The following is a 15,019-nucleotide window of genomic DNA, read 5'->3' on the forward strand; positions in this document are numbered from 1 at the left end:
TTGTTTTGTTTTGTTTTGTTTTGTTTTGAGACAGGGTCCCACTCTGTCACCCAGGCTGGAGTGCAGTGGCATGATCTCAGCTCACTGCAGCCTCTGCCTCCCAGGTCAAGCAGTTCTTGTACCTCAGCTTCCCAAGAAGCTGGGACTACAGGCACACATCACCATGCCCGGCTAATTTTTGTATTTTTAGTAGAGACAGGGTTTCGCCATGTTGGCCAGGCTGGTATCGAACTCCTAGCCTGAAACAATCTGCCTGCCTCGGCCTCCCAAAGTGCTGGGATTATAGGTGTGAGCCACCGCATCCAGCCGGAGAAATATGTTGAGGAAGAAAGATGAAGGTTCCCCTCCCTCCCTTCCCCCTCCGTTTCTACCTTCCTACCGTCCTTCCTTCCCATTTAAAGTATAGCCTAAGCTGCTATAACTAAGAGATCCTAAAATATTGTAACCCACACAAAAGAGTGTATTTCTCTCTCCTGTAAGAGTCCAAATCTTTGGGGATAAGCCTACCATTTCCAACACGTAGCTTCCGAGACTGCTCATAGCCATTTCTCAACAGGAAGGGGCAAGAAAAGTAGAGTTCCAGGGCAAGCCACTTGTTTTGAGAGAAGTGGCCCAGATGTTACACACATCGCTTCTCCTAACATACCTTTGTCCTGAGCCTAGTCACATGGCCACACTTAGCTAAAAGAGAGGCTAGGAAATATATACTACTTGGCTGGCCAAATTAAACCTGGGAATTTCTGTTACTGAAAGGAAGAAGGAGATGGTTAGTGTCTCCATCTACAGATGGATGAGTTTGAGGTGCTTGCATAACATCCTGATGGACAGTGAAGTTGTATATTTGATTCTGGAGCTTAGGAAAGAGATCTAGACTGGAGATACAGATAACAAGTTGGTAAAGGCTGATGAGAGCTTTGTTAGAGGAGTTTTTTCTTGTCTAAGTGGCTGTTCCATCCCAGAAGTCTGACCCACTTGGAAACCAAGACAGTTTTCAAAGTACCTCCACATTGCAGGGTAAAGACTGACTTCTTTTAGTACTGCTTTGTCCCATTGGAACAGCGTGTAAGCCAGCTAGACATCACTTATGAACTCATTTCAGATCTGTGGAAGATGAGGCAAATGAGACAGAAAGAAAATGTTTCTAGCTTTTACCTACACAGTGATGGCAGAGTACAAGAAAGGATGGCACACTTGGACACAGAGAAAATATGCTTGATGAATAGCAAGATTTGTGTAAACAAACACCGGAGTTATTGGCAGCAAATAATAACTATGCCATGAGCAAAAATCCACCTGGGCAGTGGCAGCACTGGTATTTACCATGGCTCTTTGGAAAAGAGTGACCTATTGCTGCTTTTGAGACTCTTGGGGGGAAAACATATGAAAACACTATCATGTTTTTAAAAATTTCAAGATGGTACATCTGGTTACCCTAATCCTAAAGTGGATTGAGCAATCAGGTATACCATGGTAACAACGAGAAACTGATTCTGGCCAAATTAAGCAGGAAAGGACTTTATTGGAAAGAAGTTGATTAACTCACAGAGTCAATGGGAAAGCTGGAGAATGAGGCTCAGAAAATAGGCAGATTCCAAGGCAATGTCTACTATTCTTGGTAAAGCTTTTTTATTTTAGTTTTTTGGATTTTTTTTTTTAACACAAGTTTATCAAGGCGATGAATAGTTCCTATTTCGAGAAGAAAAAAAGATTCAAGCTGCATCTTCTTTGTCTTTATACTTTTAGCCTTGTCTTTAAATATTTCCCAAAATGTTTTATTCTCATCCCGACAATGCTACTAAGGGCTGAACAAGCTTTCTTTCCTTGTCTGAATTATGACCAAACCTAGAGGAGATGTTTACTCATCTCCCTATTCATCTCCTACACTTAAAAAACCTGCCCATTGGTTGTTCCTAAAAAGTATCTTAGGAAATTGGGACAACATGTTAAAACTGTAAAAACAAAAGATGAATGTCTTAAAGAATACCTATGTTGACCAGCTTGGCCAACATGGTGAAACCCCGCCTCTTCTAAAAAAAAAAAAAAAATTAGCTGGGCATGGTGGTGCGCACCTGTAGTCCCAGTTACTTGGGAGGCTGAGGGAACACTCGAACCCAGGAGACAGAGGTTGCAGTGAGCCGAGATGGTGCCACTGCACTCCAGCCTGGGTGACAGAGAGAGACCCTGTCAAAAAAAAAAAAAAAAAAAAACCTAACTTGAAGGCAGGCAAAGAAAGATTTGTACAGTTTGGGCATTGCTAATCTGAAAATTTGAAATCCAAAATGCTCCAAAATCTGAAACTTTATGAGTACCTACATAATGCCAAAAGTGGAAAATTCTATACCTGATATATTTGCTTTCTGATTGTTCAATGTACACAAACTTTGTTTCATATACAAAATTATTAAAAATATTATATAAAATTACCTTCAGGCTATGTGTATAAAGTATATATGAAACATAAATGAATTTTGTGTTTAGATTTGGGTCCCATCCCCAGGATACCTCTTCATATATATGCAAATATTGCAAAATCCAAAAAAATCTGAAATCTGAAACACTACTGGTCCCAAGCATTTCAGATAAGGGATACTCAAACCATATTGTCATACTGAATGAAGAAAGAATCTGAAGGCCAAGGTATGCTGAGGAATGGGCAATTCTGAGGTCAAATCCTGCTTTTGGTACTCGAAGAGTTAAGGGGTGGGTGAGCATTATACAATATTTATAAAGATGCCTGTCTCTAATGATGATAATTTTCCATGCCCTTTAGCAGCAATCTTTGTTTCTCTAAAATGGGGCTGTGCTTATAGATCTGCCTCCCAAAGATGCTGGCAGGAATAGCTTACAACTAGTGGGGGAAAGGAACTTGCTTTGAAAAAAATGAAAGTGCTAAAAATAAGAATAGCATTGCCTTAGAGTCTGTGTTTGTTATTCTTGCAAGAACACAGTTCATCATATATAGAATCGTTTTCTTTACATGAGAATTGGGGCAGGACCTTTTTTTTCACATACAGCGAGATATTGTCTGCACTTGAAGCTGATCTTCCCTAGCCTGGTGACAAGGTACCTACACCTGGAGATTAGCTGAGATGGGGGCTGCTGCTCTGAGCTGTCACTCTTCACTCTACCTTTGGGCAGCTTTCCTAGTTATTGGCCAGAATCCATTCTCTGAGCTGGGGACCACCTGCTAAGAAAGGCCCTTCAGACTCACAGGTTCGGTTTTCATTCATTCATTAATTCATTCCACATTTTTTAGCTTCACCTATATTCTTTGCCTTTGCTGTATACTACGGATACAAAGTCAACCAAATCCTGGCCCCTGCCCTCAGGGACCTTATAGTTAGAAATGAACTTTATATTGAATTTCTCAAGATGAGGGACTGGTCTTTTAAATCTGTTTTGCCAGAACTTAGCATAGTGTTTCAAAATATGTTTTTGGTTGAATTAAAATTAGATAGTCAAGGGTGGTTTTCCTGGAGGTCAGGGCACCAAAACAGTTAAAAGAATAGTCTGGTGGTCTAAGAATGATGCCTCCCTCCTCTGCAAAGCAGAAAACCACCTGTGGTCTTCAATTCTAGTGCTTCTTTCAGTGAGGAATTCTTAAATTTTTTTTTTTTTTTTAGATTTAGAAGGTCTAATTTTTACAGGTGTACTCTCTACAGTATAATTCTTTACCTTGCTTCTTCACTTCTTTTCCTCTCTTTTGCTCTCTCCCCTAAGGTGCCTCTCTCTAGTTTTCCAGAATACCTACTTTAGTTTATAGGATGAAGCACAGGTTCTTTCTGCACCTCTGTAAATTTCTTTATAGGAGTTTGAAACTCAAGTCCCATATGGTGTTACCAGTGCCTGGACTTGGAGGCCCAGCCTTCCCGTTGTACCAGCGTGTGCTTGTTTATGTGTGGGCAAGACCCTTTTTCAGTGCTTTTCTATGTCAGCCTCCCAGGAACTCCTTCAGTTACATGGCCTGATATTTGCCCAGGAGGAGGGGATAACATACTTATAGTCAAAGGGTTGGAAATATTTCAGTATGGCTGGAGCATACTGGGGGCCATGTCAAGGAGAAAGCCTTATATGCCATGTCAGGGTATTTCAGTTTTGTCCTGGAGGGAATGGGGAATCGATGGAGGCCTTAAAGCAGGAACTGATGTGATTGATGTGTGTTTTAAAAACAGTATTCTAGAAAAATATGGAGAGTGGATTGGGTTGGAAGTAGGAAGACCATTTAGTTGGCTATTCTCAAACCCAGGTGGTGGTGAGGACCTGTGTAAAAGGATGGTGAAGATCTTTGGAGCCAGTCAGTCTAGGTTCAAACCTAAACTGTCACCTGCTAACCTTGAGATGTTAGGCAAGATACATACATACATACATTCTCTGAGCATCAGTCTCTTCATCTATAAAACAGGTGTAATAACAATGCCTACTTTATAGGATTTTGAGAGAATTCATTAGGATACTACATGAAAAGTGCTTAGCACAATCCCTGACACACAGTAAGCATTTTACAGCTATTATCTAGTAGCAGAAATAGAAACTTGATTTAAGGGAGTGACAGTGGGAATAGAGAAAGATCAAATTTGAGAGATATTTAGACTTAGCGACCAACTGAATGTGGTCAGGGACAGAGAGGAAATTATCAAAACTAAGATTTCTATCTAGGGCAATAGATTAAGTGGTATTTTGGCAAAAGAGCGAGGGATAGAGGAAGGATGAGTTTATAAAAAAAGAGCTAGGGTGGGAAAAGAGGAGATGATGAATGAGGTTTAGACATGTTTAATTTAAAGTGTTTGTTAAATATGCAGATGAGGCTTAAGGGAGTTGGGGGTGTGAGACATAACTGGTAGTTGGAACCTTGGGAGTAAATCAGATTTCTTAGATCAAATGCACAGCTTATCACTACAAAGAGGCTGAAAATGTTTAATTTATCTGGAATTCAAATGTATTGTTACATATTCTTATTAGCCTGTATAGACTCCAGCATAAGAAGTACTTGTTGTTGGTACCTGGTTTTTGGCATCTGACAAGTAGGAAAATTGAAAAACAAAAACAAAAACTCTAAGAGGTAGGACCCCAGCTCAGGATACTCCCCTACTCCCAGGGCAGACCTCTCAGGAATGGGAGCCAGAGAGAGGGTATCTCCAGGTCAAACTTCAGTGTCCACAGGGGACTGGCAATCCTAGTCCCCACCCAAATTAGCTACCAGTTCTGAGGGGCCTGATCTGTGGGGGTCCCATGAGAGGTATTTTTTGCAGTTGGATGGATAGCAGAATCACAGTTTCAGATTTGAATCAGCCATGCATGAAGGTATAGGGAACAATACCCAACCCTCAGGAGAAGGGGCTGGTATTAGGGTCCTAGACAAGCAGGCCAGAGTTCAGGGCAAGGGTTCAGACCCAGTGGAGCAACTGGATTACAAATCAGGATACCAAGGTGGAAAAACAGTCTCTAAATAAGGTAAACACAGGTTGAGAGAAAGAGATGCTGCCCAGTGGTATAGGAAACCTAGACACTCACCAGGGATCCAGGGTTAGGGCCAGAAGAGCAATTCTAGATCCTACCCTCCAGTGGGAATGGAGGTCCTGATAAACTTGGTCAGGGCAGTTTGGGGACTGGATGGCATTCATCTCAGAGTTTGAAACCTGTAGTGCGGAAGCAGGGATTGGCATTTTTACTTTTATCTCCAACACTTCACTCTGTGGTTCTCAAAGATCCAATAAATTCACATTTACTTGGAATTCTAGTCCTGTCTTCTCCAGATCTACCTTTAGCTTAGAGTCCCATTGTGCCTGTACGTGTGTACATGTGTATGCATGTGTGTACACACATGCAGGGTTACTCTCTACTTCTGAGTTCCAGGAGGTGCATAAGTGATGTGCAGTGAGGAGCATACCCAGGCACTGTAACTATTGAACTCCTAATGATGTATTCTAGCATTCTTGTGCAGTTTTTGCCCTGTACACACTCGGCATCTGACACCTTGATCTCTGTACTTGTGTAGCTCTAGGTTTGTAGCTTCACAGAAGTCAGCAGACTGCTCTTGATAGCCTCAGCAACGTTAGCAACTACATTTATTGAATGCTCACTATATACCAGGTATTATTCTAAATACTTAGGATACAATCTTACTTAACCCTCAAACAACTCCATAAGGTAGTTACTGTTATTCTGGTTTTGCCAGCGAGGAAACTGAAACTCATCAGAGTTGAGTAGTTTGCTTGAGGTCATGTAGAGCCTGGATTCTTACTTAGGACTGACTACAAAATCCATGCCTTTAAGTATCATGCTATAAAAAGGCAGATGTTTCTGAGAATGTATTTTTTATTTTAATTTTTTTGGAGCATGAGTTTATGTTTATGTCATAGAAGCTAAGAATTGACCAACCTCTATTAATAATTGATTAAGGGAGTCCAGTGGCTTGCTCAAGTGGCTAATCTCATTAACAGAGAACAGAGCTTGGAAGGAGGTTATTCTTAGTAATTATCTAATGATCAAAACCCCAAACTTTCTCTCTAAAAAGATAAATAAATCTCACTACACTTTTGTACAGCACCCACCTGGGTGACGAAATGGTCTGTACACCAAACCCCTGCAACACACAATTTACCCATGTAACAGACCTGCACATGTACTCCTTGAACCTAAAACAAAAGTTGGAAAGAAGAAAAAAAGAAAGGCTAGGAAATGTGATTTCCCAAGCAGCGCCAGAATAGCAGTGGAGCAGAAAAGAGGTGTGGTCAAGCACACAGCCTTGTATGGGAATGGTGCCTGTGAGTGGTTATCCAGCCTCAACCACTGCTAAGTGAAGTCATTTCACCTCGCTTGTCCCATTTTTATTACCTGAAAAATTGGGGTGTAACTAAGGATTTGAAGAATAATTACAAGGTTAAAAAATTAATGCACTAGAATTTAAGGAAAAACTATAAAGAAATTTATTTTCCTAATCTAGCTGTGTAAGTGAGGGAGAATGGAATTATCCACATCAACATTTAGTGGTGGTGAAGGGAAGCATGAGAACTAGGGTTCTTCAGTGAGCTTCCAGATGGAATTGTTTGCCTTTTGATGGGGCGGATCTACATAATCTGGATGTAATCAAGCCTGGTGGTGGTGGATGGTTATCAAGATTCAGGATGGGAGGTGAGGGGAAAGGTTGGCAAGGTGAGGGAGAATTAGCATTTGAGACCTACTCTTTACCGGTCACAGTGCTCTTCTACTGAGTCTACTCTCTGAAGGTGCCCAATGAAAGAACATTTGTTAACAACTCTGAGAGTAAGCATTATGATGCTCATTCTATAGGTGAGGAAAATGAGTCTCAGATTGCTTAAGAAACCATCACTAGTGTATGGTCAGATGAGATTCAAAGCTATTCCTATTTGATGCCAACACTATTTTACTACACTTCTGACTCATTTAACTAGTTTCCTCTGCAAAGTCCTAGAAATTCCCATATTAATAGCCATTCACTTGCTCATACATTTCTTCATTTATTCTGTAGGTAGCTATTGAGCACAGGGTAGGTCCAAAATGCTTTGAGATTTGATAAATCTCAAGTACTCTGTTGTATTCGCTTCCAGATGTTACAGAATGCAGAAACCCTTTTCCCCAACAGGAATTAGGACCTACTTTTTCATTGTTCCTTTCATTGAATAGAGACATTGGTCTGGATGTCAGAAGATATGAGTACAAATATGTATCTTGCCCTTGTCAAGGGTCCTTCAGTAAAGAGGCATATTCATAAATAAGTTTATGCTTTAGCTGTGGGAGTGAATTGGCTTTGCAGGATGTCATTGTGAACACTGGCACTAATAAAGGACAGGACTCCATGGAAAGTAGTCCTTTTTTGCATGTCTCTGCCCCAAGCTACTTGAAGCTGACTTAGCAGTCTCCTGGATTCAATTTGGAACTTCTTTATCATATCTTCATATTCATTTATTCTGCCTCTCATTGTAACTCTATTTCCACTTCTAACCTCACATCAAGCTAGAAACTCTTGACTCTCCCATTCAACTGAGAAAGTTATGTTCCCTTTGCTTGGAATTTCTAGATCTTATCATTGAGTTCATGTGGGACCTTTGCTTCTCAAACACTCCCCTGGTCTCTCATTCACTGAAATTTCTCATTCTTTCTTGGTCACCAAGCCTCAGGTTGGATCTTTTTACCACTTAAACTTCTCATCTGCTTTTTAGCCCCCCCTTTTTTTCCTTCTTTTGATTACCCTTCAAAGCTTTTGAACTTAGTCTACTGCATTTGATCTGAAATCCTCCATTTCTGTCAAAGACTTATTTTCCTCTTCATCTCTGTCCCCTTTGCTGGGTCACCACTGGAAGGGAAGTCACTTCCTCCTGAAGTGATACTTCCTAGCTTCATTGTCATTATTTATCAAATATTTGTTGAGTACCTATGGGCTTCACAAGCCAGGCAGCAAGGTAAGATACCTTCCACACCTGACAAGTCTGACAGGCCTGACAGGCATGAAAAGAAATATTCGGAAGACTGTGAGAGTAAATGTCTAGAAGAAAATGCTGGGTGTACTGATAGCACAAAGGAGGAAGTGATAAACTTATTGGTCAGAGAAGGCTTTACAAGAAGCCCTTGAACTGGGTTTTAAAAGATGCAAAAAAGTTGCCCAAGCAAAGAAGTGAGGAAAAAGCATCCCAGAAACAGGAGACATCATGTGCAAAGACCTGGAGGCATGAAACAGGATATCCCACTGGGGAAGCTATTAGTTGTTTGATATTCTTGGAGCTTGGTGCTCAAAGAGAGGTGTTTCAAGAGGTGAGAGGTGAGGCTGAGGAGGTAAGAGGAACTAGATGACGGAGTACCTTGCCAAGGACTTTGGTTTTTATCCTGAGGGCTATGGAGGATGAGTGAGGGGGTCTTAAGAAAGAGAGCCATAACAATCAGTTTAGAAAGATCATCTGAACTGTAGCAAGAAGAGTGTACTGGATGTTGACAGATTAAAGGCAGGGAGACCAAACAAAAATTATTGTAATATTACAAGGAGGAAATGAAGAGAGTCTAAGGAAAGGCAATAGTAATGGGATTAAAGAGGAGGGAAGAAATATTAAAGATGTTAAGATATTAAGTTGATGTGACTTAATGCCTGACTGGTTATAGGGAGTGAGGTTGTATTGGTCCGCTCTCACACTGCTATAAAGAACTGTCTGAAACTGGGTAATTTGTGAAGAAAGGAGGTTTAATTGACTCACAGTTCCACAGTTTTAACAGGAGGCATGACTGAGAAGACTCAGGAAACTTACAATCATGGTGGAAGGCAAAGGGGAAACAAGCACCTTCTTCACATGGCAGCAGGAGAGAAAGAGAGTGAAGGGGGAAGTACCACACACTTTTAGACCATCAGATCCCGTGAGAACTCACTCCCTACCATGAGAACAGCACAGGGGAAACCCGCCCCCATAATCCAGTCACCTCCCACCAGGCCACTCTTCCAATTTGACGTGAGATTTGGGCAGGGACACAAATCCAAACTATATTAGAGGGCTTATTTCTGCACAAGGCAACCAGATGGATATTAATGCCATTAATTGTAATTGTGAAAATGAGGTTGAGGGGACACAAGTTAGGGAAGTGAAATGGAAAGGTGTGACCATGTGATGGAAGGTGAGATCCAGGTTATGGACACTGTTTGGACATGTTTATTCTGTTTTGCAGCCATGGTCGAAGGCCTTCAGGTCACAGTGCCCGACAAGAAGAAGGTGGCCATGCTCTTCCAGCCCACTGTGCTTCGCTGCCACTTCTCAACATCCTCCCATCAGCCTGCAGTCGTGCAGTGGAAGTTCAAATCCTACTGCCAGGATCGCATGGGAGAATCCTTGGGCATGTCCTCTACCCGGGTCCAATCTCTCAGCAAGAGAAACCTGGAATGGGACCCCTACTTGGATTGTTTGGACAGCAGGAGGACTGTTCGAGTAGTAGCTTCAAAACAGGGCTCGACTGTCACCCTGGGAGATTTCTACAGGGGCAGAGAGATCACGATTGTTCATGGTAATAACGCCCCTATTTTGAATCTAGGAAATGGGAGGGAGGTTAGTTTCGTTCTTCCCTTCCCTTATGTCAGTATGGTGATATCCTAGCCTCTCACCCTTTCAGACCCTCAAGACTTTTATTTTATTGGAAATGGGAGCATCAAGAGACCTATCATTGCTTTAACGGGATGGTGAGGGGGAAAAGAGTGGATCCTGTAAAATCTCTTGAAGACACACAGATGAACTTTGGAAAGAGTCTTTCCAGAGCCCAGCATCAAGCCTCAGGAGCTTGTTTTTAGAGCTGAATTGACACGGGTTTTAGGGGAAAAACTTCTTCAGCCAAACATCCTATACCTTGACATCAGCCTTTAGGGTCCTTTCCCAAATGTGGAAAGCAGACTTTTTTGCTGGGAGAAGGGATGTATGCATACAAATAACAGAGCCAGGTAGATGCTTGGCCCAAGCCCCAGGTGGCTTTGCATCAATTCCACCCTTTCTCTTGCTCTCTAAAGCTCTGGACCTCAAAGGGTCCCAAGAGTCCGATATGATCTATTTGATTATTTGAATTTTGAAGAAATCCTGTGATTTTAGCTTATTTCCATGAGTTCAGAATAATTCTGGCATTTTCCTGGCTCTTAGGGGTCTCCGCAGGCCTGGTTCAAAGCCATCTCCTACTCCTGAAACTGGACTAGAACTAGACCGGTTTCTGACAGGCTCTAATTGTCCTTCCTTAGAGATGCTAGTTTTTGTTATGGTTCTGTTGGTCTTGTTTGTTTGTTTTAAGCAAAGCACACATCTTTCAACCACCATCCAGATAAAGAAAGAAAATACTGCAGATACCCCAGAAGGTTTCTCCCTTCCCAACCCCCTTGTTTAGTGTTTTTCTTTCAGAGGACGGAGTTTTAGGACTGAGTCCTTCTTTTTGTGATAACAGATGCAGATCTTCAAATTGGAAAGCTTATGTGGGGAGACAGCGGACTCTATTACTGTATTATCACCACCCCAGATGACCTGGAGGGGAAAAATGAGGACTCAGTGGAATTGCTGGTGTTGGGTAAGTGAAAACAACAGGTAACATTTTCATCTTAGACTGCTTTCACTTGCACTGTATCCTATCCCTCTTCTCACTTCTCCCCCTGTGTGCATTAGCAGGTTGCATACACAGTCTTATCTTTCATGCACACTCCCTTTTAGAATATGCTCTTTATGAGCAGTAGCTGTACTTATTATGTCTTACTTCTTGAAAGCTATGACCCCCCCCCGCCCCACCTTTTATCATTGTCCTGAATATTTCTTCTGCTTTCTTCGTTTTTTTTCCCTCCTTTCTACTTTCACCTTTAACCTTGATTTCTCTCTTTGTCTTGTTATATGCTAATTTTGAAGAAAATGCTAGAGGCCTTTGAAGCAAGGTAGAGATTACACAGAGATAAGAATTCACTGATGTGTCAGAACCTCCGGAGACATCAGGAATCTTTTCCCACTGGATTATCTCCACTTAAAACAATCATAAGAAAAGACAGCTGTAAACTAGAGAGTTTGGTAATAAAAGATGCCCAATAAAAAGAGCTGCTTGGGAGATGTACTAGTGTTTAGTTGGAAGCCAGATATCTTGAAACCTGAAAGTGTCCAAGTTATTCTCAAAGCAAATACATCTAATCCTTATTAATATTAATCTCCTCATAAATGAAAACTCATTACTTTTGGCTACTTTCCTTTTTTGTGGATTGCAGGAATGTCAGTGAGAGCTGACCTCTGTATGAAACTGAAAATTTAGCACATATTTTGTGCTCTATTAATGTTGTTTGAACAAGAAAATTAGAACATACAGAAATAAGAAAAGAAACTGCATAATTGTAGGGAAAAAGGTAGTTCAGGATATACACTTAAAGCCATTTTCAAAAGAAATTACATTTTTATAGTTTCTAAGAAACCAGGTGATAGCAATTTGGAGTAATTTGTAAGGGTGCCTCCTATTAAAAGTAAATGAGGTTGAAGGTAGATTTGTACCCTATATAAAAATTGTAGAGAAACTCAATCCCTAGGGAGAAAGTGGCAGTTGTTATTTAGGATTTTTAGTTTTAGTCTTTATCATGATTGTGTGACTTTGGCAAAATAACTATTCTGATGCCTTAGCATTATACTTTTTATTGTTTTATTTTTAAAAATTATTTTATTTGATTTTATTTTTGAGACAGAGTCTCACTCTGTCTCCCAGGATGGATTGCAGTGGCTCAATCTCAGCTCATTGCAACCTCTGCCTCTCAGGTTCAAGTGACTCTCGTGCCTCCAAGTAGCTGGGACTACAGGCACGTACCACCACGCCCTGATAAGTTTTTGTATTTTTTCGTAGAGACAGGGTTTTGCTATGTTGGCCAGGCTGGTCTCCAACTCCTGTCCTCAAGTGATCTGCCCACCCTGGCCTCCCAAAAGTGCTGGCCTCCCAAAATTGCTCCCAAAAGTGAGCCACCTCGCCCACCCAGCCTCATTATATTTTGTAAATTGGATTAAGGTAATAATGGTCTGTCTTATTAGAAGGTTGACTTAATTCAAACAAAGTCTTTGGGTCCAATATATAAAGTGTAACTTGTGACTTGTAAAAGAATGGAAATATGACTGATATTCAGCAGGAAATGAAAAAGTAAAAAGTTTATATTGACATTGTAAAGAACATAGGGAGATCAGATCTGGGATCTGCTGTGACTCTGTAAATCAAAAAGGAATAAAAAGACACATTTTTGCTTAATCACAACCCTAATAGCCAAGTTTGAAGGAACAAGTGGCTCATTGAGCCCACAATTAGCTAATTGTGAACATAGTTATTTGGCCAGGGCAGCCATTTGCAGAGAAGTAATTGCCTGTGCAGGAAAAGGAGGCCAGGTAAAAACCACTTTAAATAATTTGGTCCCAGTTGTTCTGCAAACATGGGGAAATGAATAGAGTGATAGCTTTGTCATCTGAGGATGTGTTGAAGTGTATGAAGGGCATTCCTCTGGATCAAAACATGCAAAGCAACTTGGGCAAAAATGCTATTCTCAAGGAAAAAAAGGGCCAGCAGCAGAGAGGTGAGTAAAACAGAAGTTCAGATGACAGTGGTCGCCAATTATGGGAGGAAAGATGAAGAAAAAAAATCAGTATTACTCTAAAGGAATCATAAAGGAAAACTTACCAAGGCTGCAAATCCAAACTCGTTGCAGTAGAAGCAGCCTGTCTATGAAACAGAGACATGCTAGGGCTCTTGGTAGGGAAGAAACACATCATTCTGTTTTGTTCAACATTAGAGATGTTCAAAGCATGATAAATTTGTCATGGAAACTTTTTAGGGCAACACTAGCTGTGTTACTTATTTAAAGGGGTTAGAAATCTACAAAAATTTTTCTGAGTTCATAAAGCACTGTATTTACTTTCCAAATACAAAATTCTGAGTCTTTTTTGTCTTCACATCCCTTTATACAATATTTCAAAATGCTGTCACAGTTGTAAAATTTCTTATTTTGGGATTATTTCATCCTGCTGGCCTATTTGTTAAGTATTCTTTTTATGTGAGACCAGGAGAGCAAGCTGATTTCTGAGTTCATTTCTAAGCAGATGAAGACCTCTGTGGGAAGATAACTGGGACCCACAGTTTGCTAATTATAATGTTCATGAACCACTGGCTCAGTCATTGAATTTTATATGAGGAATGCTTGGAGGATTTGGTCTAGCAAAAGTGGACTTGGAACAGTGAGCATGAGAAGTGTCTCCAAATATTTGAAGTGAAATTATATAGAAGAGAGAATGGAAACATACTCTGGCTAGATAAAATGGAATCAGGAGTGGAAGTAACAAAGGGAGGGAGTCTATCTCACTGTAAAAGAAGAGCTGGAGACATCTAACATTAACAACTGGAGACATCTAAAGATGGAATAAGTATTCTCAGAAATGAGTTCTATGTCCCTGGAGGTACTTACGCACAGGAAAAGATATTCAGTTAAGTTACTTTTGAGCTTTATTTCTATTCTAAAGTTCTTGGTTTAAAAAGTAGATGAACATGATTGATGTGACTCCCTTGATGAATAAGAGAATGATCTCCCAGGAAATCAATCCTCATGACAGAGAAAAATAGAGTAACAGATTGTTTACAAGAACATGCAGGGTGATTGATGTTCATTCACAAGGAACCCAGAAGAATAAACTGTGGTCTTTTGCAGTAGGTCAGGGCTAAGAGGACTAATCCCTCAAGAGTGAAGAAAAAAACTATTGATGGTAGCTTGAAACAGTCAACTGCTGTAGCTTTTCTTGGAGATGATCACAAAATGGGGAGCAGAAAACAGGTTGAAATTACAGAAGATTAATTAGTAAGAAAAGATGGGTTAAAGATATAAATTAGAGGCAAAGTTAAGAAGAATTTGGTTTCTTCATTATACTCAGAAAGGTAACGATGGAAAAGTTGATGGAGCAAGATTGTGAAGTATCTTATATGCAAGACTAAGAAGTTTGGACTAGATTCTGAAGACTTAGGGGAACCAGTGAAGAAATCTTAACAGAGGAATCGGGTTAGATCTTAGGGTCAGAACAATTATTAGCAAGCAGGGTAGGTGAAGTTCTTGTTGACGCAGTTTGGTCAGTTGTCCCCTGCTTAGCCTTTTGAAACCAGGGGCTCTTCATAGTTACTTTATCAAGACACAGAGAAGAATTAATTCTCCAAAGTAAATTAAGACACTGTTACATAAAAGAAGAATAGATGTGAGATGCCAAAAAAACAATATGTGTCTACCAGAGGATGCCATTACTACATCTAGCATTAATACTAATGTACACTGAAAATAAGTTGTAGTTTATAAAATTGTTCTGTAATAATCTTGTAAGGTAGGAGGGCAGGTATTATTTTCCAAATGAAAAAATTGGTGTCTGTGTTTTATGACTAATATCCTAGTTAAAAAAGTGTCATCGATCAAACTCAAGTGTTTTGATTCCTAGCTTTATCTCTTTCCGCAATACCACATGACCTGTCTGTATGAAGAAGCTATAGAATAAGCTATGTTAAAAAAAAAACGTAGTTA

At 40.4% G+C, this 15,019-nt stretch overlaps 1 protein-coding gene across 6 annotated transcripts in view; it reads left to right on the forward strand.

Moving 5' to 3' along the window:
• Positions 1 to 15,019, forward strand: part of ILDR2 (immunoglobulin like domain containing receptor 2) — a 71,691-nt gene that overhangs the window by 17,384 nt on the left and 39,288 nt on the right. For all 6 annotated transcript variants that reach the window (XM_054452837.1, XM_054452905.1, XM_054453254.1 and 3 more), the window contains 2 exons: positions 9,667 to 9,999; positions 10,915 to 11,034. In XM_054452837.1, the coding sequence (XP_054308812.1) occupies positions 9,667 to 9,999; positions 10,915 to 11,034 (453 nt within the window). The remainder of the gene's footprint in view (positions 1 to 9,666; positions 10,000 to 10,914; positions 11,035 to 15,019) is intronic.

This window comes from Pongo pygmaeus, chromosome 1 (assembly GCF_028885625.2).
Source record: "Pongo pygmaeus isolate AG05252 chromosome 1, NHGRI_mPonPyg2-v2.0_pri, whole genome shotgun sequence".
Lineage (NCBI taxonomy): Eukaryota > Metazoa > Chordata > Mammalia > Primates > Hominidae > Pongo > Pongo pygmaeus.